Source organism: Urocitellus parryii, chromosome 4 (genome assembly GCF_045843805.1).
Source record: "Urocitellus parryii isolate mUroPar1 chromosome 4, mUroPar1.hap1, whole genome shotgun sequence".
NCBI classification, from domain to species: domain Eukaryota; kingdom Metazoa; phylum Chordata; class Mammalia; order Rodentia; family Sciuridae; genus Urocitellus; species Urocitellus parryii.
The window spans coordinates 16,564,193-16,589,620 of record NC_135534.1 but is presented as its reverse complement, the minus strand read 5'-3'; the positions used below and the strand labels follow the sequence as shown (position 1 = coordinate 16,589,620).

General features: G+C 33.5%; 2 protein-coding genes and 1 pseudogene across 2 annotated transcripts; 1 reads left to right on the top strand and 2 right to left on the bottom strand.

Annotated features, from left to right (window-relative positions):
* The first annotated feature begins 3,667 nt into the window (after positions 1-3,667).
* LOC144254197 (olfactory receptor 5M5-like) lies at positions 3,668-4,619 on the top strand (annotated as a pseudogene).
* An 8,630-nt stretch (positions 4,620-13,249) lies between these two features.
* On the bottom strand, positions 13,250-14,188 carry LOC113176058 (olfactory receptor 8K3-like). The gene has a single exon (XM_026380442.2). The coding sequence runs from the start codon at positions 14,186-14,188 to the stop codon at positions 13,250-13,252; it is 939 nt and encodes a 312-aa protein (XP_026236227.2).
* Positions 14,189-19,356: 5,168 nt separating this feature from the next.
* On the bottom strand, positions 19,357-20,304 carry LOC113176042 (olfactory receptor 8K3-like). The gene has a single exon (XM_026380428.2). It carries the CDS (start codon positions 20,302-20,304, stop codon positions 19,357-19,359), a length of 948 nt encoding a protein of 315 aa, XP_026236213.2.
* Between the last annotated feature and the right edge of the window lie 5,124 nt (positions 20,305-25,428).

Sequence of the window (25,428 nt, the reverse complement as noted above, 5' to 3'; positions counted from 1 at the left end):
CTATTTATCCTCAGAGCTTTGAAAAGGACACTAGTATGAGGTTATATTCAATAAACATTAGTTGGATGAGTGAATGAATTTACAGATACATACATATATTTTAAAAATTTATCAGTGTTACCATATTTTAAAATTTAGGAATTATAATTTTGGAACAGCAGTAGACATGACTTCCTATATTTTTGTTGTTGTTGTTGTTATATTCATTTCAGAGTGTAAAGAAATTAACACTGAGATTTGGACAAATCATGATTTTCTGTTGTTTATATTAAATTACAGATATTTAGTGATTGCATTTAATGTAGGGTTATCAAGATTGTGTTTTTATATTTCTTTTTTTTATTAATTGTTCCAAACATTACAGAGCTCTTGACAAATCATCTTTCATACATTTGACTCTATTGGGTTTTGAAAGTCAACCAAGTAAAGGTTACTGGAAGTTTGCATTACCACATTGTGGATGCACAATGTTTCTCTACTTCCTAGTTGTGTGGCCTCCAGAAAATTATTGATCTCTCTGTGCCTCAATTATGGTATTCATGAAATTTGGTTAGTAACAGTGATTGCTTCTATTGGAGGTAATTATATCATTTCAAGATATGTCTGGCATGTAAAAGCATTTAAAAAATCTATGCCTACGGGTATTATGAAGAATGAGGAAAGAATATTCTAGTATAAAATCCAGCCGCAAAGCACAAACTCTTTAGGGCCAAGAATTGTATCTAATCAGCAATCAGACAGACCAACATCTAGATCAACAACTTCCCAATGGGAAAAGTCAATAATTATTGATGAAATTGATGTTCTCTTTGGCCTCATTTTCTTACCCTACAGAAACAGCATTCTACTGTACATTTATTTATATGTACCTTGTTCTAAGAACAAGAGCATCATTTTAATAAATTAATTTGCAAATTCATGAGACTAGAATCTAGCTCAGTTTATTTTTTATCAATTTAAATGTTTATTTCTGGATACAAAATTTAAAATATGTCTAGTCCTACCTGAAAAGGTGGGTGGTTTCACAATGACAGGATTCATATGAAGAATCTGAAGAGTTTATAAGGGAGTATTCTGATCCCTATGGTCCAATTATATCACAGAGAGAACCATTTGATTATAATCTATCACCAATCTTGCTGTTCTGAAAATTCTCAACTCATTAAGAACTTGATCTTTGCTCAATTCCCACAATCACCAGGGAATCAACTCTCCCAAGGATGATGAAGCAATAGGGCTCATTATTCATTTTAGTTCATGCCATCTTAATATTCACTAACTTCAGAAAATATAAAGTTTTCTTACTTATAATCTGTAAAATAGAATACTTTATGTCATACGGAGAAAGTTGTGAAGTCTGGAAAGCACAGAAATTTCGATTTACTTGTCTTAAACCTGGGCTAGTTACTTGCCAATTTAGAACCTTGTATATTTATCTTTTTAATAGAAATAATAACTCATAACTAGAAATGCATTGTGTTTCCTATCATTAGCCACAGTAGCTTCAATTTCCTTCAATGATTGTCTTTAATCTTGCTTTTATTCTCAATATTTTTCTTTAAGTGCCCTTAAGTTTACCCACCTGAGCAGAATTGTGTTCTAACTCTCTGACCTAGGCCAGAATGAGGCCCAATAGTTACACAACTGAGATTACAGTAGAGGTAATAACAGGCATAATAGTAATATTTTTGTTGTTAAAGATTTAGGATATTACTGGGTTCACCATTGTTAGAGCTTCAGAGGCCAGGGAAACATTATCTTTTTGCATCTGAACTCACTTGAGGCTTTATGTAGAAAGGAGATATTATAATTGCAAAGAGTACTGCAGTTAATTTGAGTTTGTCAATGTGGTTTAGGCTTGCTTTTCTGCTCCTTTCTTCTGAATAAATAGCATATAGACACAGGAGAGCAACAGAATAACTCTTGCTCCCTCTTCGCTTTCCAGGGCCACGATCAGCCTCTACATCCATATCAAACATGTAGGAGAACAGCATGCTTTGGATTCAGAGCCAGGAACCTTCAATTATGCTTCACTTGTTCACCATCTAAGTCAGCAATTAGATGACTTTATCACTAGAAGAGCCATTTAAATAAAATTATTCAATGAGTCTGTGAAGCTGAAGTTCTGCTAAGAAAACCAATGTGCATTAAAGGTCCTGCAGAAGTTTCGCCTAAGTAGAACACCATGACTGTGGAGAGGTGAAATGAGGTGAGAAAAGAGCCAAAATGATCTTAGGTTATATTAGGCCCTGAAGAAAACTATTCACTTTTAACCTTTGCATCTAGCCGAACATTCTTGTAACTCTTAGATAAATCTCACAGAGTATATTGTTAAAGCTTAAAAGACCTGTATCTTTCATTGACCCTAAATCCAAAATGTCATAACACTTGAAACCTACATTAAAAAAAATCCCTTGCTCTGTGTGGCCACCTACTTAATGCCTCCACCAACAAATCTGTTGAATGTATTGATTTATGCCCTTCACTGTTATATAAAAATACATAATCACACACACATTTTTGGTGCATCTGTATTCCTAAACTAAGGTCATTCATATTTGATTCAGAATAAACTATTTTTATTTCTTTAAAGCATACTTGGTAACAAGTCACTCAAAGATCTGGGTAAAGAATACTCTAGGCAGAATAACTGCATATGCAAGCCCCTGTGGTGAAGTGTGCTCAGCATATTCTCAGAACAACTAGAAGGACAACATAACAGGAGAATAAAATCTGAAGAGTTAAGAGAAATGGTAGGAATACATTGCATAGGTCCCTAGAAAGTTTAGATGTTAGTCCAAGCATGATAGGAAAACCTGGACTATTTTACCAAGTCAGTATCATGATGTGATTCACTTTCTCTCTTACCACTAGCCATTGTTGGAGAATATGGAATTTTAGTTCCGAAAGGAGAGAAATCATTGCAGGAGCTTAGACAGGAGGTAATTTTGCCTTAGAAAGGATAGATAACAGAGATGACATGACTTCCTGATGGATCAGATTTAAAGTTTGAGTTAAAGAATATGAGAAAAATTGAAGTATAAACATGGAATATGAAATTAAAATTGAATGTTGTGAGATAAAAGGATATTTGCAAGATCAGACATGGATATTTAGGCAAAGAAACATTCCAAATTATCAGTTGTTGATTTGGAACAAAGGAGCTGGAATGAACAGAACCCAAAGCATCAGGGAGGTGTTCATTGCTGTGGAATAGTAAGTAAGAAAGGAGGAAGAAATAGAAGCTGAATGCATCAAGATAGACTCTCAAGAAAGATGCATACCCCGATTTATAGAAGATTTGCTTTAGCTGGCAATGCTAAAACCAGTCTATGCAGGAGTACCTATTGGCCCCATTCCCTCATCAGACTATGGCAGCAACCAGGATGGAGGATCAGGAGTCCTGATTCTGTGCCCCAATTAGCAACACTTATACGCAAAAATAAATCACTGTTATGTTAACAGTCCACGTGGGAACTGCAAAAAGGTACAATGCAAGAACTTTAAAAAAAAATCTCCAATATGGCCTGGTCTAATCAGCATCACAAACCACTTGCAGGTATCTGTTGAGACTTTTCCAGTTTGTTTCAGTGTTCGTTAATTTTGGTTATTCTCAGATTGTATATATATTTTCTCTCTCTTCTTTTTCCTATTAGAGAGTGTGAAGATGAGGACATACCTGGAACACAATGACATTGAGGTGATTGAGATCATCCTGCTTGGACTGGCCAGCCTGGCAAAGCTGCAGCCCGTTCTGTTCATGGTTTTTCTCCTGATTTACCTCATCACCCCACCTAGGAACTTGGGAAGCATTTTACTAATCAGATTCATTGTCCAAGTGAACCCCCCTGTACTTTTTCTGCCTCATGTAGCATGCAGAGATCATTTTATTCCAATAATGTTTTCCCTCAGATGCTTCCTAAGTTCTTGTCTAAGGAGAAAACTGTTCCTTCACCAGTTGTCTGGCCCAGTGTTTTGATTTTGTGACTCTGTTCCTTACTATTACCTGCTTGCTTCCTTGGCCTATGACAGATACATGACAATCTTCAATAATCTACATTATAACAGCAAAATGTCTGGGTCAGTTTGCAACTTCCTACTCACTTTTCCTTACCCCTGGGTTTCTGTGGTGGACATGAGGCAGGTGATATTGACTTCTGTCTTGTCCTTTTGTGGACCCAACAGTACAATCATTTCTGTCCTCTCTTAATGTTGGTAGGTTTTGTCACTCACATAAAGCAAACCACCACGTTCTTATCTGCAAGGGTTAATCTCACAGATTCCCTACTCATTATCCTCATTTCCTACATCTTCAACTTCATCACCATTATGAGGATCCATTCCAAAGGATAACAGCATAAAAACCTTTTCTGCCTATGGATCTTACCTGACAGCTGTCATTATATTCTGTGAATCCCTCTTCCACACCTATCAGAGACCAGCAAATGAGTGATATGTTGAGCAAGGGAATTCTGCCAGTGTTTTGTGAGCCCATGCTGAATTCATTTATCTACAGCTTGAAGAACAAGGATATAAAATGGGCTTTGAGAAGAGTTGGTAAAATGGAAAGAAGAATACTTGGTAAAATGGAAAGAAATTCAATATTAATAGTCCCCTGATTAAAAACAACAACAACAAAAAATCAGTCTTTAAAAACTCCAAAAGTTTCTCTGTGAAGTTGTATTTACACATCCTATTCTTATATGTTTTAACATTTCTTTCTTTTTGGATGCACTAATGTGCAAAATCTCCATGAGTAAATGAATATCCATGTTTCACTGCACCTTCCAATTACATTGAGTGTTAGTTTTCATTTTGTGCATGTCCAATTGTGGTGCATGTAAAATGCCCATGAACAACATTCATGTATCAGATACAACTTATTAAAACTTGGCTGTTATTGTTTTGAACTTCTTCCTACTGCTGTCATGTGTTAGGAACTGTAATAGTGATATTTATACTCAAGAAAAATAACACCTTTATTTCTAGAAACTTTTTCTAGAAAATTATGCTACAGAATAATGCAATATTTTGATTTTATTGTTAAAAGCTGCTGTTGACATTAATGTTCAAACTCTACCACTCCAAATAAATAATCATGGATTCTTTTAACTCTGGGTTTCACATTGATATTTTCATTGTTATATCAACAACTTTGCTTATGCTTTCTTTTACAGTGTTTAAACTGCTGTGAATACCCTAATAAACACTTTTCTTCCTGTGAATTCTACATTTATCTCTAGCAGTTCAATTTCTGTTGCTAATATCATCTGCGTCTCTACTTAACAACTTTGGAAGAATACAGTGTCATAAAAATTGAATGTCTTTGTTTGATAGTAGTATTGTGTGTCAGTTCTTGGTCACTGATAAAAATAAACCAGCTAGAATTTCTTGCAAGCTAGCAAAGTGCTCTCTATTGACTTGCATTCCAAGCTACCTTGGTCCATTCTCATTGGTTATTCTGCTCAGCATGATTTAAAATTTCCAGATTTTTCATATGCTTAAAAATAATTAAATGTGCCCCATACTTTGTTATTTTGATTTCTGTACTCTGAATAATTCTGTTTTTCATAAATATTATTGAGCTTTGTTGTGGGATACAGTCAATTGGAAACAATCCTTTTGGATATTGCTTTCATGATTTCTTAGATGAGTCTAGAGCAGTAAGTATTCTAGGGCAAATTATTCTGCTCTAATGGAGTAAGCTTTTTTTTGAGTGCTATACCCCTGACATATTGTCTATGAGTGTTGGACACTGTTCTCTTCAACTTTCAGATGAGTTTTCTTCAGTTTTGGATGGATGCCATTTGCATGTTCCATTCAGTCACCTGTTGATTACTTGAGGATAGTTATCCTGAAAATAATCAAGCTATCTCTCTGAAGCTTGATGCATTTTGGCGGTTTTGTTTTTGTTTTGTTTTGTTGCAAATTCTAGCTAATTTATTTTATCATGCTCTCAACATTGTATCTTCCCCTCAGTATTTTTCTAGAAATTCCTCAGAGGTTTTTAAGCCAAAAAGGTGGGGATATCACAGGAATCACTTTGTTTGTTTTTCATCATTTAGAGAAACTGCCTTTTATTGACTGGTGTTAGTTTTTGAAAATAAATGTATCTTATATGTTCTATATTTGTTTTGGTTTTGTTTTTCTAGTTTAAATGGGAGGTTAAACCCAGTCTCCATTTCTCCATTGTGATTGGTAGAAAGAAAGAAATATTCAACATATATTAAGGTGAGCTCTGAAAATATTCTTTTCATCCTTTTAAAAATACTCTTCTTTGCTACCACTCTCATATCCATATCAATGTGAGCGAATGTTATTGAGTTTTGTTTTGTTTTGTTTTGTTTTAAATGTCAAGATTCACATCAGTTTTCATTTCTGTTCCAACCCTGGCTAAGACCAACTCCAACAAAGCCCAATTAACAGGGGATATCTTTAATCTTTGCAGTGTGCTTTAGCTGTGATCCACAGTGTCTACAGTTAGAAGCCAAGAGTCATGTCCCTTGTTATTCACATATCTTTATGGAGAAATTGAATTTTCATATCCCAAACATCTCTTCCTTTTTCTTTAGAGAGGAAGAATGTATAGTTATCTTCTCTCTTTGTAATGTTCCCTAGGGAAGTTACGTGTAATCTTTGCAGATTATTTTGCCTAAATCATCTGAGAGATTCGGAAAATTGGCTGGATTTTCCCTCTAATTGTCTGGGACATTCTACATATTCCCCAGTAAGAAATATAAATATCGAGTCAACTCAAAGAAAGGAGAAAAATAACATAAATGATCTGTGCATTCCTGTGTAGACCAAAACATTTTAAAGATATTCATAACAACGGAAAATACTTTGAAACTGGCTTTCTCTCAGTAAAATGAACATGTCCAAAGCCATGATGGAATTTTAGAGGACATTAGTGCTAACATGTAGGATTTTTATTTTAGATTATTACTCAGATAAAATATACAGCAGACATGAGGCTAAAATGTATCCGTTTGCTCATACTTGTGTGTTAAATGTAACTGTTCTCATGTTCAAAAGACATCTGAGCTCTTCTCTTACCTGAAGACACATAACTAATGAATGACTAGAATACTTGGAATAGGAGCCTCATGTTATATGAATGACATATATAACTTTTCTTTTGTATGGAAAACCCATAATGATCATGATACTATAATGACATTTTGCCTGAGCAAAGATAATAATTCTTTTGGATAATGTCCAGTAACAATTTATCAAAATTAAAGTCTGCTATGACAAGAACAGAGGGGAATTTTCATTCAAAAGGACATGGATCTAAATTGCACAAGTTGACATGTTTAAAAATACATTATATTTGTGCCTATTTCCTGACACCTAAATCAAGATACAAAACATTTTTAACACCAAGGAAAGTTTCCTCACGTTTTGTACCCCCCAAGCCCAGCACTGCCTCCAGCCTAAGGAAATTTTCTAAACCCTTAATCCTAACAAACAACATTTTTCTGCCATCAGGCCACTAACATTTCTCCAGGATAAATTTTAATTTTTCTTGAATTCATACAAGTAGAATCACACAAAACTTACTGTTAATTTTGCATCTTTAATTCAGCATATTGCTTTCAAAATCATCCTTGAGTTTGTTTTTTTTATGTGATTTTCCATTGCATGAATGTACCAGAATTCTATAACTATTCTCTTATTCATGAATATTTGATTTTGGGCTTATTAGGGAAAATATAGTATGGATTCTAATACACAAGTATATTTGCAGATATGTGTACTTTTTTATGTTTATGGGTTTGAAAATAGGATCACTGGATCTTAGCTTATATAACATTCAACTTTAGAAGAAGCTGTCAGCTTTACAAACATTACCAACAACTGTGATATATGAAGTTCTTATTTTCTCAGAATCCTTTCCAATATTTGATATAGGAATATATTCTGATTTTTTAAACGAGAAATGGGAGATAGTGCAAGGTGGTATCTCATTGTGATTTGAGTTTTTATTTATCTGAAATTAATAACTGTGATAGCATTCCAGATACTTGGTCATCAATATATGGTCTTTTATGAAGTGATGAAAATTTTGCCCATTTAAATTTGATTGCTTTTCTATTTTATTGATTTTTAAAATTTTTATATGCATGGTAATTAAAACTAGTTTTTTTTTTCAGATTTTATTCTAGAAGTCTTACTATTTTGACTTTTGTTTATATTTCTTTGACACAGATCCTGCAGGGATATAAAAGATAAGTATGCATCCACTAAGAGTGGCAGAAAGTTCTCCACCACCCTAAACTTTCACATGTACAAAACAGATTTTGATGCAGGGCACAAGATGGGCTAGAGAGTTCAGACAACTAGGTGTAGCCTCAGCTGAGCATCTAGGGTCACTGAATACTGCTAAGACATAGAGGGAGCAAAAGGACATAGAGCTAGCCTATGCTGGGGGAAAAATCCTTGTTCTAATTTTCCTGTATATTTATACACCAAGAAATTTTGAATTTCATTTTGGACATTATATTATGCTATGGAGATGTGGTTATTTTAAATCATCCTCTTAAGGGTATTAATTTTATTGGTTCATTTTAAATTTTTTATTTGAGAAGGAAATTAACATGATGTGCCTCAGATTGCAAACTCATATTTAAGTAGGTTAGTGGCAGAGAACTTGCCTAACATGTACAAAGACTTGGGCCCAGTTTCCAGTACCATAATAAGTAAATAAATAATAACTAACTGTGGGTGTTAATGCAAATATCACTTAATATTTTCTTCTATTCTAGGCCCCTAGCATCTTTCTCCTATGTGCCAGATGGTTCAGAGGATAGAATTGTGCAGAATTCGTGCAAATAATATATTTCTTTTTCCCTGTTTGTATCCTGTCTGGGATTCATTCTTAATTTTCCTGTGGCTGTGATTATCACACACTTTGCCTTTTGGTTCTTTGTATCACAAAGACTGTGGGAGCCCTGTAAGATTTTTATCTAATGGTTTTGGCTGACATGATCCCTCAAAATAAAAGTTGAAGAAATGGAAAAGTCATTCATTATCTCAGTGTCAAATCTTACTTTAAACAATGTAGAGTTTTGTTTGGGTGGACAGTTTATTTATTAGCATGTCAGTTTATACATATTTTGAGGATTAATGCTGAGCTCTGTTAACATAGGGATTGGTGACTGCTTTCCTCTGTTGTGAATTCATCTATCTGCAGCAGTCTCTTGTGAATGCTCTGAATTATTATTAAGTTCCATCACTACCAGTTGCTAGAATGTTTTTATTACTATTGTTTAATTGACATCCCAAACCTGGGTGAACTGGTAATTTTCATCACAAAAATTCTGGAAATTTCTCTTTCCCTGGTAATTCTTTCAAAATCTGCTTTATGAAATTACACTGTAATATGTGTATTTTAGTGGTATCCAAAGTCTCAAAGAGGCTCCTAATCCCTTCTCTGATTCCACTCCAGTTCTCATCTCAAACACACCAGGTGCCTCAGCCTGACTTGTTCGGTGTGTCCTTTTTTAAACACAATTGTTGATTTCCCTTTATGTCCTGTCACTAACCACTATCAGGGACTGGTAAAATACCCTTTCATAGATCACAGTCCCGTGCACCACGTATCAGATATCTAAGAACATAGGTTACATCTGTTTTCCAGTTTCCTGTTGTTTTCAGAAGTGGTTGATAAAACACAAAAACCTAGTTAACAGCATTGGCAAAGCTTTTAGGAAATTCACACCACCAATTTCAAATGATCAGTATAATTTTGAGTTACCCTTCTCATTTTCCTGTGTGATAATCCATTTTTCCAATGAATTACACTGCACATTTTAAAACATATTTCTTATTTTTAGAAGAAATTTCTGGATATTTTAATACATGTGTTTATTCATCTTCTGACTTGTTAAGATGAATCTTCATGTTTTTGTGTTTTTATTAAATTTATTATTACTATTGTTTAAATTATTGACAAATCATAATTGCATATTTACAGGGTACAATGTGGTGATATAATGTGATAAATAATAATAACCATTATTCTACTCTATTTCTGTGAATTCAAGTTCAACTACATTAGATTCCATGTTTAAGTAAAGATCATGCATTATTTCTCTAATGTGCCTGGCTTAATTCAGCTGGCATATTGTCCTCCATATTTATTCAGATTACAGCAAATGACAGGAGTTCCTTCCTTTAAAGCTGTACTGTACTCCATTGTGTTAATATGCCACATTTTCTTTATTCATTCATCTACTGATGGACACTTACATGGTTTTCATTGTTTGACTATTGTGAATAAATCACCATGGGAATACAAATGCCTCTTCTACATATTGATTGCAGTCCCTTTGAAGATATATATTTGTGTGTGTGTGTGGATGTGTGTGTGTACACAAATATATGTATAGAAGTGGGATTACTGGGTCATTTGGCATTTCTATCACTAATTCTTGGGGGAACCTTCATACTAGATTTTATAATAGTTGTAATAATTTTCATTTCTACCAAAAATATATGAGTTTCTTGTTGTCCAAGTTTCTTACCACATTTGTTGTTTCTTTTAATAAATTTGGAAATAGCCATTTGGATAGGTATGAAGTAATAACTCATTACACTTCATAATATTTACTGATGCTGAGTATTTTTTACATATCTTTTGTCCACTTATGTCTTCTTCTGATGAATGTAAGTTCTCCTCCTAACTTTCTAAAATTTATTTTTATTTATTTATATTTACAGCAATAATGCATAATAGTGGTCCTACATGCGAATCCTACATGCTTGTCCTACATGCAAATCAATGAACATTAGATTAGCTTCACTAAGGCTGAATCAATAGAGTGACAATTGGTTTTCTCTTTTGTTCTATATTGCTTACATAGATAACATCTTTTTACTTTGGATGTTGATGAATATAATTTTTTCTGTATAGAAATAGAATGAATGACTTCTAATGATTGTGATTTATGTGTACTATTTCACCTTTTTTTTTTCTTTAGTATGTGTACATATGCTGAGTACACAAACTCTGTTCTCTGGTCTAATTCTAGTAAACAAAATAATATTGCTAACTTGTCACCAACCCATACATTAGATTCTCTATATGATTTTGTAAACTTTGCCTAGCCTTCTGTATATTTTAAAGCATCCTGGATTAGTTATAATACCTAACATAATATAATGCCACACAAATAATTGTATATATACTATAATCTGTTCTTTTCTGTTTGCGTTGTTTTTTATTTCTGTATTGTTATTTTTATATTGTTTGGTTCATATTTGGTTAAATCATAGATTTGGAACTGAATGGGAATGATTATATGGTGTACTGCAGTCACCGAGCTGTACCATACACTCCCTTGAAGGTACTCATAAGTCACCCTTTTGCCTTTTTCCTCCTGACCTGACACCTTAAAAAGTAAGATCTTAATCTCTGTCATCTCCCAGTGACAAAAGTGAAGCATATTAAGAGACAATATAGGACAATTGTTAAGAGAATGTAAGGTGGATATTGATCAAATGACTTTGAAAGCTGATTCTAATCCCGAATAGCTTGGTGAACTCTGGCAATTTACTCACCTTTTTCTCAGTCTCTACTATAGCCTAGTAAGAAATGGAACTTTTAGTAAGACATTCTGTAAAGCTATTGTGAAGGCTTAACTAAGAGGTGAAAAATTATATAGAACTAAATATATGTGATTTATTATTATTATATGATTGTACTGACCACCACCTCAAAAATTCATCTTAACTGAATCAATCATTTGATAATATTTTACTCTCTTAACAAGGTACTATGCACTTTTTAATGCTATTCCAATGTAATATTTTGTTCAAATTTTATTGGCTACCAGAAAACTTTTATTTCATTATGCTGATGTAAGCAAATATTCAAACTGATAGATTCAATTTATTCCTAGAACTACCAAACAGAAAAAAAAAAATCAGGAAAAAATGTCCCTAGGGAAACACAGGCAGTGGTATGAAGAAACTGTGCCTGGAAGGAAACAAACTCTATCTTTTCTTATTGACATAATCTCTCTTATATTAGAAATGTTCTAAGGTGCCGTCTCGTCTCGTCTATAGGATTGTTTTCTTTCGTTTCTCACAAGCAAAATGATCAAAAAAGATGCAGTCAAATCATGAAAGTATAGTGCATGATCAATACTGATCCATGTGGAGAAACAGCAACCCAACAAAAGGGAAACATATAATGATCTTTTTTAATACAAAATATGAAACAACTGGAACTTTACATTAAAATAATGATAATTACTTTTTCTTTACAAAAATATTACAACCCATGAAAACAAACAGCCAGAAATAAACTAGAAACAACCACTTCTGAAAAAGAGCCAACCTAAGGGCTTCTCTGAATGGATGCAAAAGATTATCTTAACTGGCACATCCACTGATGTGGAGCAAGTGGACTGACTGAGACAAATACAGGTACCCATGAGGACCTAAGGATTACTGAAAAACGAATTGTATCCAGTTAATAGACTTATATGTAGAAATGAGAGCATCCATGAGAGAACGGAACAGCAGTGTTCGGAATAGTTGTATTTGAGCAGATTCATATGACTAATTTATCTCTTTACACACCAGGTAAACATAGTGTATCAATTACAATTCCAAAATACACCATAAAAAAATGGTAAAGCCTGTAAAAACAAACAAACAGGAGTTATAGGAATACCAACACCTACACACAGGTGGAAAAGCAACCCTGGATTTTATTCAAGTGGGAGAGAAAAACACAGAAACTCTTGCCACTTCCCTCTGCAACACCCACTGTCCCTATTCCCACTCAGCCTTTTCACTTCCTTTGCTTGGTTTCTTCACAGCATTCCATTGTGTTATAAAGTTGACTTATATATTGACATATAATGTATAACATATTCATTGAACTCTCTCAGGGAAGGTAAATATATGTTACTATTTATTGGTTCATTTATTAATTGATGTATTTTTTGTGTATATATGAATGTATGTATGTATTTATTTTTGAGAATCTGGGGATTGAATTCAGAGCTTCTTGCATGCTTGGGGAATGCTTTACTACTACTGAACTACATCTTCAGCCCTTTTACTACTCTTTTTTTTTTTTAATTAATCTTCTTAGAGTAGTTACATGTGTCTAGAATATATGACAACACATGGATATGTGGTTAAATGCATTTGTTCTTGCCATTGACTCTCAATACACACAGACCAAAAATTTATGTCCATAGTCTAATTTGTAAGAATCATATTGAGAACATTAAGAAACAACATTGCGTAAGTTTTTCCATATCCTTTCAAGGGCATATTTTACATCTTTGTTCCGAAAGCTATAGATCAAGGGGTTCAACATCGGGATGATCAATGTATAAAATATGGAAGCTACTTTATCAGTATCAAAGGAGTGACTGGACTTGGGCTGCACATACATAAATATCAAAGTCCCATAGAACACTATGACCACCGTCAGATGGGATCCACAAGTAGATAAAGCTTTGTGCCTTCCTTCAGCAGAGTTCATCCTGAAAATGGCTACAAGGATGAGGAGGTAAGAAAATAGGAGTATCACAAGAGATGAAACCAGATTAAACCCAGCTGAAATCAAAATGATTAATTCAATTTCATGTGTATTTGAGCACAACAAAGATATCAAGGGGAGACTGTCACAGAAATGACTTATAATCTTGTTGCCACAAAAGGGTAAATTAAAAATTTTTATGGTGATTAGAAGAGAAATAAATATGCTGTAGAGATAAGGAATTGCTACCAGCACATGACATAGTCTTTGTGACATGATGACAGTGTAGAGCAGTGGATTGCAGATGGCCACATAGCGGTCATAGGCCATTGCAGACAGAATAAAAAGTTCACAAATGATGAACACAAGAAAGAAAGCTAGCTGTGTGGCACACAAAAAATAGGAGGTTGTATTCTCATCCACAACAAAATTTACTAACATTTTGGGGCCCACAACTGTAGAATAACCAAGATCAGTGAGAGCCAGGTGTCTGAGAAAAAAGTACATGGGTGTTTGCAGGCTGTGGTCCACCTTGGTGAGGATGATCATGCCCAAGTTGCCCAGCACTGTGACCATAAAGATGATGAGGAACAACCCAAAAAAGGGAGCCTGCAGTTCAGGGCGTGAGGTGATGCCCATCAGAATGAACTCATGCACCAGGGTGAGATTGTATTTTTCCATCGATGATTATCACAAAACCTATTTGGATACAGACATCAGCACAGTCAGAAACTCTTCAGAATTGTCTCCTGAGATATTTTTGGGGTATATAAGCATGTGTAAATGAGATACATCCAAACTCTCGAATTTATGATATTTGAAAATAAGCATATTTTTACAAATAAAAAATATGTCTAAGTAGTACTATAGATACACCCAGACAGATTGGTTGTTCTGTTTGGCCTGATTTTATTTCCAAGGTCTAGGGATATATTCTAGGCATTATCCTCGTCACACCTCTGTGGTAGACTACAATTGGCCCCCAATATTTGGAAGGCAGTTAAACTAGTAAACATTTGACTATATCCAATATTCAGCCCAAAATATTATTAGAACTAATGTTGAAAAACCCCAATAAGATATATAGGTAGATGGATAAATAATAGAAGTAAAATACAGAAGAATACAACAGACACTACTATAGTAGTATGTAAAAACGTGGATGTGTAACCGATGTGATTCTGCAATCTGTATACGGGGTAAAAATGGGAGTTCATAATCCACTTGAATCAAATGTATGAAATATGATATGTCAAGAGCTTTGTAATGTTTTGAACAACTAATAATAAAAAAAGAAAGAAGTAAATGGAGAGGTATGAATATATTTTAAAAGTTGACACAAAATTAAATTTTGTGTGTATTACATTGATTATTATTATTTTTTCAGTGTAATGATCCCTTTTACTCAGTGTTTAATACATCAAATATACATACTTAAATAATATTGGCAAACATTAATCTGAGGGGATTTAGTTATTGACTATAAATTTAATTAAATTTATTTAAATAATTCAAAGAACAATTAGTAATTCTTTTTGGATCATTAATGATTTTTTAAATTAATTCATTATGGATATACACAAAGGTATGCTATTTATTGTTTTGCATTTGTCAATTATATAATTGCTACATCAGTGTCATTTATACATTATCTATGATAAGATGGGTTATTTCATTTGATTATATAAAATATTATCAACCTTGTATTGCAAAAAATGCATAGAAACCTCTCCTACAAGGCAGCCCTTTGAAAGCCTTTAAGTCTGTGAATTTACAGCTTTAATATGCTTGATAAATATCAAATAGGTATCTGAACAAGAAAACAGATCACAGTGTGGATTACTTGACTTTACATGGAAAAATATCAGAATATATGTAAGTATTTAGAGTACATGCCAAGTGATATTTGGATAAGTAAAATCACTTACTTAAAACTTATTATTTATACAAACATATATATGCACACATATATATGCATACACACATAAATATATACATACAAATATATATATATATAAATACATGTGTGTATACATATGTATGTGCTTATATGTATACATGTGTATATATATGTATACACACACACATACATTCACATGATTTTTGAGAAGTAGGAATGGAAATTAAATAACTCAAGGTATAATAATCCAAAAGAGGAAAAAGAAGGTAGAGAAAGAAATAGAAACTGTACATTTTACAATGAAAATTACAGTACCAGAAATCTCAGAGTTACTTATAAGCAAAAATAATGCACAATTTTATCACACTAAATACAAAGGTCATTATATGTAATGATACTAAATCAATTAAAATATTGCCTATAAGATTAAGACCTCTTGCTATCCTGCCCATACTTAATGCATATACATTTCCTGTATTAGAAATTGAGGGGGGGTGCTGGGGACATGGCCCAGTGGTAGAGTGCTTGCCTAGCATGTGTGTGGGTTGATCCAATCACCACCACCACCCAAAAAGAAACAAATCTGAAAATATGTATCATATTATATTATTAGAGAGATATCTGTAGTATACACAACAAAACAACATATAAATCTAAGCTTTGCTTGTTTTTCTTTGATTGGTTTGGTTTTGCAGACTTGATAGGATAAAAAATTAATAAATTGCATATGGTTAAAAACCGTAGTTTTCCTATAATGTAATGAAAGATTAAAGTGGTTTTTCTTACTGTTTCTGGAATTCTATGAAATAAAACAAACTGCTGTTTCATATATTGTAATCTCCTTTTATTACTGATCATTGCTGCTTTTAAAATTATATTCTAAAATATTCCATTTATTTTTTCGTCAAATTGCTCTACAAATTTCAGAACATCAGAACTTTTCCATCAACATAAAATTGGATACATAAAAGTCTCCTTCCAGAGGTGTGTTTCATAGCTGAATGAGGGATAGAAGCTCCTTGTATACTATTCAAGGTGTAAAGACAGAATCAGACCTACAGATAGAATTAAATAATCATTAAACACTAAACTATTCTGAAAGTCTCAAAAAGAAAATCCTAGGGAAAATAATAACTATTGGGAAGGATATTTCAAATGAGAAACTGAATCCATTCAGGTTTATAAACCAGAAATTAAAAGAATGAAGTAAAATAAAACACCTTAGTTATGCTTCATTTGGTCTTAGTGTTGGCTTTTCTTATGAGATAAAATTATTCAAACAAAACTTAAAAATTCTTAAGTAGTACCATGATGATTTTTCAAGGATGAACCCTCATGATAACATAAAAATATTAATGTAGGATAAAAGAAAATGACTTATATCTGCTAAGGCATTATTGAATGGTGGAAAGCACAGAGTATACAATGAGAAATAATAATATTTGCCATGGTTTTGCCATCAAATTAAAGTTAAATTTGCAAATGTTACTGAAAACTTGTGAATAGCTCAAAAACATCACCACGTAAAATATTTTGGGTTTTTTACCTGTAATGATATCTCTATCTTGGCTCTGTCATATGCTTCTTAAGTGACTTAGTGAGAAAAATTTATAGATTTTTTTTAATCTTTCGAGATTTGAGATGCCCTAAAGAATTGACAAGCAATTTGCTGATTATCCCTAAATTATTTGAGAGCTTAATAGAATTCCTAGAACTCGTTCACTAATTGTCATGGACAATTTTATTCACAAGTGTATCAGTGAGGGTGTTTTGGAGGAACAGTGCATAGGGAGAGAGAAATTTTAATGAGGAAATGGCTCATACAATTATGGAGGTTGAGAAATCCGATGAGTCGCTATCTGTAAGTTAGAAGCATAGAAAAGTCTGTGTCTTATTCTATTCGAAGCTTGGAAATGAGGTAGCCAATGCTTCCAGTTCCAGTCTGAGACTAAAGTCACAGGAATCTGCAGGGTGGGAGGAAGGGACAGCTGATGGTAGAAGATGGATCTCCCAGCTAAAGCAGAGAGCTATTGTCTGTTCCTCTACCTGTTGGCTCTACTCAGGGTCTCAGCGGGTTGAATGGATGGACATTCCTATTAGAGACCACTATCTACTTTAACAGACTAACCCCGTTCAAATGTTAATATCTTCTAGAAACACCTCCTCACAGACACACCACGAAATAATTTTATTAGCTCTCTGGGCATTCATTAGCCAAGTCAAGTCAATTCATAAAATTAACCATCACATAAGCTTGGTTCACATATGCAAATATTTAAAACAGACTTTATCTCCAAATAAAGGAAATGCCAACATCCTAATTCTGCCTAAGATGATTTAAATATCTACAACTTCAAAAGAAACCAATTCCTTTCCCAGAAGATGAGATAACTTCCTTCTATGTGTTTGGCTTTTCATCTATATTCCATACCTAATATACTATTATGAAAAGCTAACATTACTTAAATTCTGATATAAAGGCAATTTTGTTGAATGATAATGGGAAATGAAATGAATGAAAACAAAGATATTTGCCAGAAAACAGATATATGTATATGTGAATACATACACATATTCACAACAAGATACAGAGAAAACACTCATGAAAATTATAGCCCTCATTTCTATAACTGATGATGTACAGTATCTGGTATTTATAACTACCTTATGTTACCCATTCTGTATTCCCTTTGTCTTCCTCAAGTACCTCAACTGATGGTGAGTCTCTCCCTGTTGGAGTTACACAAGCCTTCACTTATGAAGGGTCTGGAACATTAATTAGACAATTTTATTCACAGGTGTATCAGTGAGGGTGTTTTGAAGAAACGGAACCCATGTGCATGTGAAGATATTAAGGTGTTGAAACGCTCTTCTGAGGTTAATATGTGCCCATATTACCAAAGGCATTGTAATATGAAGAGAAGCCTTTGGGTATGTTTTCCATTTCACAATTGTTTTACCTTCATTATGGATTAGGAGTTCATTTTCTCCTTAGAAGCCAGGAATAATCACCACAGCATCATTGAAACTTCCTCATTTGCCTGTGCATTCAAAGGTATGAGCATCCCAAAATGATCAAATGACAGTCTTAGGATCCAATTCATTGTAACAATTGCCATGTCTCCTACTGGAAGCATTCCTTCCTCTGGATGGAAGACCTCTCAATTACTGAAGCATAACACCATAGTAATATGAACCAAATCTCTTTCTACTATATCAGAAGGGATAATAATGAGTGTTTCCAGTTCTTGACTTCTGGTTTTTCAAAAAAATCATATGTTGAGTTTGATTCAGGAATATTTATTCTCCTGGAGACCATTGCCTAAACCTTTTAAGGTGTTTCCACCTACCTAGTACTATGGCTGAATCTTTATGATATTGAGATTTAAAATACTACTATGTTTCTGAACCCTCTTTCCTAAGGAAAAAGGCTGACTGACATCCATAAAGAAGGTAATGCCAAAGACTTGATTATCAAAATCCTCTTCTGCTTAGTTCCCCTTTTGGTGTGTATTCACAGGGAACACCAATATCTTTATATAGAATGTATGCTTCCTAAGCACATGAATCTTGGTATAAAATATACATCAGGTTTGTTTGTTTGTTTGGTGTGTGTGTGTATGATGATCACTACAGATAAACTAGTGAATGGAACAAAGAAATTCTTTGACTTTAAAATAAAATTTACCCCAAAGGAAGGAGAATTTATGCTATCTTGAGAATTTCTAAGAATGGCACTAAGTTGGAGTTGAAACTAAATACAAACTAATATCTGAATCATTGATTAGAGACAACTTTTGGTTTGAAAATTATTAATATTTTCTTCATTCTGTGCCAATTCCATATTTATTCTTGGCCATCCCATAGAGGCAAAATACAAGTTTGATGCAATGCAAGTTAGAGTGAATATTGCCTATTACAAGATATATTGTTACCATATCCTACAATATTAATTTTTAAACAGAATATGTGCACACATTTTCCAGGTTCTCTGTAGGACATTCTTCACTTCTTTATTCCTGAAACTATAGATCATGGGATTTAGCATGGGTATCACCAGAGTGTAAAATACAGAGGCCACTTTATCAGTGTCAAAGGAATGGCTGGACTTAGGCTGCACATACATAAAGAATAGAGTCCCATAGAATACCATTACAGCTGTCAGGTGAGAACCACAGGTGGAGAAGGCCTTGTACTTGCCTTCTGCAGAGCTCATCCTGAGGATGGTGACAAGGATCAGAATGTAGGAGACAAGGATTATCAGAAGAGATGAAACCAAATTGAAAGTTGAAAATATGAGAAGGATCAGCCTAATTTCATGTGTGTCTGAGCACAGCAAAGATATCAAAGGCAGACTATCACAGTAAAAATGCCTGATGACATTTTGTCCACAAAATGGAGAAGTGAAAATTTTTATGATGGTCAGCAAAGATAAAAAGACACTGTAGAGATAAGTGATTGCCACCAGCACATGACACAATGCTTGTGACATGATGACTGTGTAGAGCAAGGGGTTACAGATGGCCACATAGCGGTCATAGGCCATTGTTGACAGAATGAAAACTTCACTAATAATGAACACACTGAAGAAGGTGAGTTGGGTAGCACACCAAGAGTAGGAGATTGTAGGTCGCTCGGCAACAAAATCTACTAACATTTTGGGTCCCACGGCTGTTGAGTAACCAAGATCTGTGAAAGACAAGTGTCTGAGAAAAAAGTACATGGGTATGTGCAAGTGTGCATCTATATTGGTGAGGATAATCAAGCCTAAGTTACCAACCACTGAGATCATGTACACAATGAGGAAAAGCACAAATAATGGAGCCTGCAGTTCAGGGAGGTCTGTGATTCCCATTAGGATGAATTCTTTCAGCGTTGTTAGATTGTGTTTGTCCATCTAGCCACTCAGGAAACCTATACTGAGAGTAAATACAAAATAATCATTAATTCCTGTTATATATGATGATGTTACATGTACTTTATGTATTTACATATGATATTTGTGTTATATACACATGTATACTTTATGCATAGGTACTCTGCATAGGTGTATACAAACACACACACACACACACACACACACACACACATGCACATGCACACATACACACGCACAAATATATACACACAAAACATAAGATCATTCCAATTGCCTACTTAAGGACTTTTACAAAGTCTTCAACATTAAGAAAATGAAAAAATAGAATAAAATAAAAAGGTTAATTGATAATATCACCATACAGACAAAGGAATTATTCACCATTCTCTAAAATGCCAAAATGTTGTTCATTGTCAGTATGATAGTATCAAAGGTCAAAAAGTAACTGACAAAACAAAATGGAATTAACTGAATAATTTTACTATCAAGGGGATAATAATTTTATTATCAGTTTTTTGTTTAGAAATTGATATTCATACTGTGCCCATCTCCTATCTCACTTATTATTTATTGTTTTTTTTAAATTGATACATATTTGAACATATTCATAGGGCACAATATGATATTTTAAGACATCTACAAAATGTGTAGTGATAAATTCACAGTAATTAGCATTTTCATCTCTTCAAACATTTATCCTTTCTCATGTGTAGAAGCTTTCAGATTCTTCTAGTTATTTTGAAATATTCAATAAGTTGTTGTTTACTATAGTTACCCGACTGTACTACAGAATACCAGAACCAGTTCCTCCTATCTGACTGTATTTTAGTACTCATTATGTAATCTTTCTCTGTGCCCCTCTCCTCTATCCTTCCTAGCTTCTAGTGACCATTGTTCTCTACTTGTATGAGATCCACAAATGAAAAGTTTTATCTTTCTGTGCCTAGTGGAACTTAGTTTCATGTGTGTGTGTGTGTGTGTGTGTGTGTGTGTGAGAGAGAGAGAGAGAGAGGAGAGAGAGAGAGAGAGAGAGAGAGAGAGAGAGAGAGAGAGAGAGAGAGAGATTCATTAAAAAAATCCATCACCATATCTTTAAGGAGATCTATCCCTAGCATGTTATCTGAGGATTAATTTAGCATCACTAATTATGAACAACCTGATGGGATAAGGTGTGACTTTCACTGCATCTTGTAAAGTATAATGTTTAAATCTATTTTGTTAAAAGTAAAAATACCCTTTCAAATTGATACTGTTGCTTACATTACTTTCATGCTATCAAACTTAATAGTTTCCATTTTGTAAAAAAAAAAATACGGGCTGGGGATGTGGCTCAAGCGGTAGCACGCTCGCCTGGCATGCGTGCGGCCCGGGTTCGATCCCCAGCACCACATACCAACAAAGATGTTGTGTCCACCGAGAACTAAAAAATAAATATAAAAAAAAAATAGGTGTTTCTCTAACCATGTTAACAGTTTGCACAGAATTGTTGTATACTATTTTATTTACATTTACATTTTTTATTTAACTTCTGAAGATGGCCAGTTCTGGCATTTTAAGGTTCTTTATTTCTTACCAAAATCTTCATTATAAAATTAGGTCGTTTAAAGAGTTAAAGAAGTTCACTCATTCATGAGCCATGCTGGACATCGGTATGCTACCAAATATGGGTTTCAACCCCCAAAAATAATAGACAGTAAGTGCATTGTAAAATGAGAGATGAAAATGTGAATTTATATGCATTCATGTGATCCTCAAAAAGAAGTGGGGGAGTGTTTTTATAAGAAGTTACTAAATAAAGAAGTGGAAAAGACACTTTGGTTATTAAGTAAAATACATTTTCCTGCTTTGTAACATTGAAAGGACTGATCCATTAGACGGGCAATTCTTCATTCCAGGATCAATTTAATGTTATTTCAAAAAAATCAGATGTTACCATGTGATGGAGGTTCTGTGTAGAAACATAGGTGTTTTAGTATTTTGCTTTGGCTTCACCTTTCAACTAAAAGTGGCACCTTGCAATGACATTGATCCTTTCAATGATGCTGGTAACTCTGTGATGTACATGGCATATTTGAAACAGAAAATGCAAGTATAAAAAATATTGATATGGATCTTTTAATTAAAAGGCAACTGGAAAACTTTATGGAAATAAATGTGATTAATTATAAATAACAATATCATATTTGACATCTTGGTTGAGGATCTGAGTGAAAGATAATAAAAATCATAGAAACTTGAGGTTGGAATTTCTTAAATACTATCTGTCTTTTCAGAAGATGATTTTTGGTTTCTGTTTTTAATATTTACAATAATATCAAACAACTACTTGGCTATAAGTACCTAACATTTACCAATGAGTATAACACAGATGGTTGAAATATTGTACTAGCCCAGAAACTGTGGTTATCAAAGGAGTCTGCTAAAGTTGTGGCTACATCAATGAAAAGTCACTGGGACTTAGGAGGTGGGTCACAGAAACAGGTCATCTACTTACCTTCAAAGAGGAATGTTTCCTGGATCCTCATGTGTTCCTAACATAGCTCAATAATTTATGGAGTGTCTGTTCCTTTGAGACTTCCCCTAAAGAGAGGTTACATAATTTGTTAATGATTCCTAAGCATTGGAAAGCTTCAAACAAAACCAATAGGATATCTCCTAATTACAGACTGCACCTTGGGATTTCCATGTCCTTGAAGTCATGTCAGATCCCTTTCTACAACTCCTCCAGGTTAAGTCTCTACTGCAATCTGGAACTCTGAAGTGAAAATGTTGTACTTGTAGGACTTGTTGATAGAAGTTTTTAAACATTGTACTTTTGTAATTTAATGGCTGAGGACACAATACAGAAATGTTTAAACACAGATAATTGCAGTGTTTTAAAAAATTATAGGGTAAAATAACATATATGCTTAGCTGTTTTTATTTGTTTTGTGGTGTTCTAAATTTATTGGCAAATAGAATAAACATGTAAACTAATGCAAATTTCATATATAAATTTTTGCAAGCTTAACATATTTAAGTCAAAAGAATCCAGATAACACAGCAGCAACAAAAATAATAATAATGAAACATTTTCAAATCCAGAAGAATCCTTTATTTTCCTTTCCATCAAGAACTACTACCCCACCTCATACATGAAAATGCACAACTGCTCTTCTGATTTTTTTTCTTTCTTTCTTTCAGTACCAGGGAATGGACCCAAGGATGCCTAACCACAATCCACATTCCCACCGCTTTTTATGTTATATTTTGAGACAGGATCTTGCTTAGGGCCTTGCTAAATTGCAGAGGCTGGCTTTGAATTCTCGGTCCTCCTGCCTCAGTCTCCATAAACCAATAGAATTACAGGTGTGAACCACCATGCCTGACTGCTCTTCTGATTTTAACATCATTATTTACAGTTACTTAAACTTAATATTTTTTGAAAAATATTTTTATTATAAAGTGTGATAATTTGATTCATGTTTATCATGAATAATGCTTAAAAGGGGATAATCAGCATTGATGTTTCCTTACACCTTTAAAATCTTTATTAACATGTAGTTATGGTGCATATCTTTGCGTGCAGTGTGATATTTCAATGCACATATATAGTGTGTACTAATAAAATTAGGGTTAATAACATTTCATCTTACTATACTTTGTGTTTGGAATCTTTCAAGCTCGCTCTTCTAGTTATTCATAAAATGTGATGGGTTATTTTGAACTATAATCACCCCACTGTGATATAGCACACTAGAACTAATTCCTTCTTTCTAAATGCTTTGGTAGCCATTATACAATCTCCTTATTCCTACCCCCATTTACCCTTTACAGCATCTAGTAACTGTTCTCCTAAGTTCATATTGACCTTCTACATGTGAGAGAGAAAATGTGATAATTTACATGTTTGATTTATTTCACTTACCATAATGCCTTCCAGTTCCATGTATTTTTCAGCAAATACGAGACATTGCCCTTTTTCATGATTAATTATATCCCATTCTCTCTATATACCACATTTTCTTATTCATTCTCCACTGATAGTTATCCAGGTTAATTCCAGATCTCAGCTACTGTGAGTATGCAACAATAAACATGGGTGTGCAAGTATGTTTTTGAATGGTGGTATCATTTCCTTTGGATATATTACTGGGAGTGAAATGATTGAATTGCCTGATAGATCTATTTTTGCTTCTTTTTAGAAAACCTCTTATTATTTTCCCAAATGGCTGTACTATTTTATAATCCCACCAACTGGATATAATAGTTCACTTTTCTCCTAATCCTCACCAGCATTTATTATATTTTATTAAATTTTGTCATTTTGGTGATAGCCATTCTACCTGGGATGTGTAATACTATTAGACCTATTAAACATGAAAAGTGTTACTTACATAGGCTTTAATAAATATCATTTATCGAATTCATTAAGGTTTTATTACCATTACATTCTAGTAGAAAATGTATTATAAATAAATGAGTGTTAGATTTTATCATGAACTTATTTTATTTTTCTTTTAACTTAGAGAAATATTGATTACACAGGTAGGTTTTCAAGTGTGAAATAGAATTTGCATTTTTTAATATGTACTACACTGTTACACGTATCCAATTTTCTAAAAGTAAAGTGTGATTTGTACCAAGCTCCAGTGTCTAATGAGTGGACTAACATATCTTCTATACTTGTTTATCTCTCTGCAATTTTAGACGTTTTGATTTTTTTCACTTCATATTGTTTCTGTGAGAATCTTCTTTGTTCTCCTCCTTATCTCACCCTGCACTCCTCTTCCTCTTGCTTCTTCTTCTTCTCCTTTGTTTCTTTCTTTTTGCCTCCTCATGTAGAATTTATGAATGCATCAAGATTTATTTACACATTGTTCTTTGGATGAGCATCTGTGTTGTTTTCATTTTAAGCCTATAATGACTCCATTTGCCAACAATATTCTATCACTTATCCTTCAGGGTCATAAGGACTCAGTAACATTTCTGTTGAATCTTAAAATAATATATATGGCAGAATTTAGTATTTTATTCCTCTGGCTTTCAAAATATTATAACAATGTACACACCCTAGAGTAAGGGGGAAAGGTTTTCAATATCAAAACTTTGAAATGTTGGTCAAAAGAGATATTTTAAAAGATTGTGTGTTTTTTTCTTTTG

Excerpts from the sequence above, each read along its gene's own strand:
- LOC113176058 (XM_026380442.2), bottom strand. The coding sequence starts at position 14,188 with ATGGAAAAATACAATCTCACCCTGGTGCATGAGTTCATTCTGATGGGC.
- LOC113176042 (XM_026380428.2), bottom strand. The coding sequence starts at position 20,304 with ATGGACAAACACAATCTAACAACGCTGAAAGAATTCATCCTAATGGGA.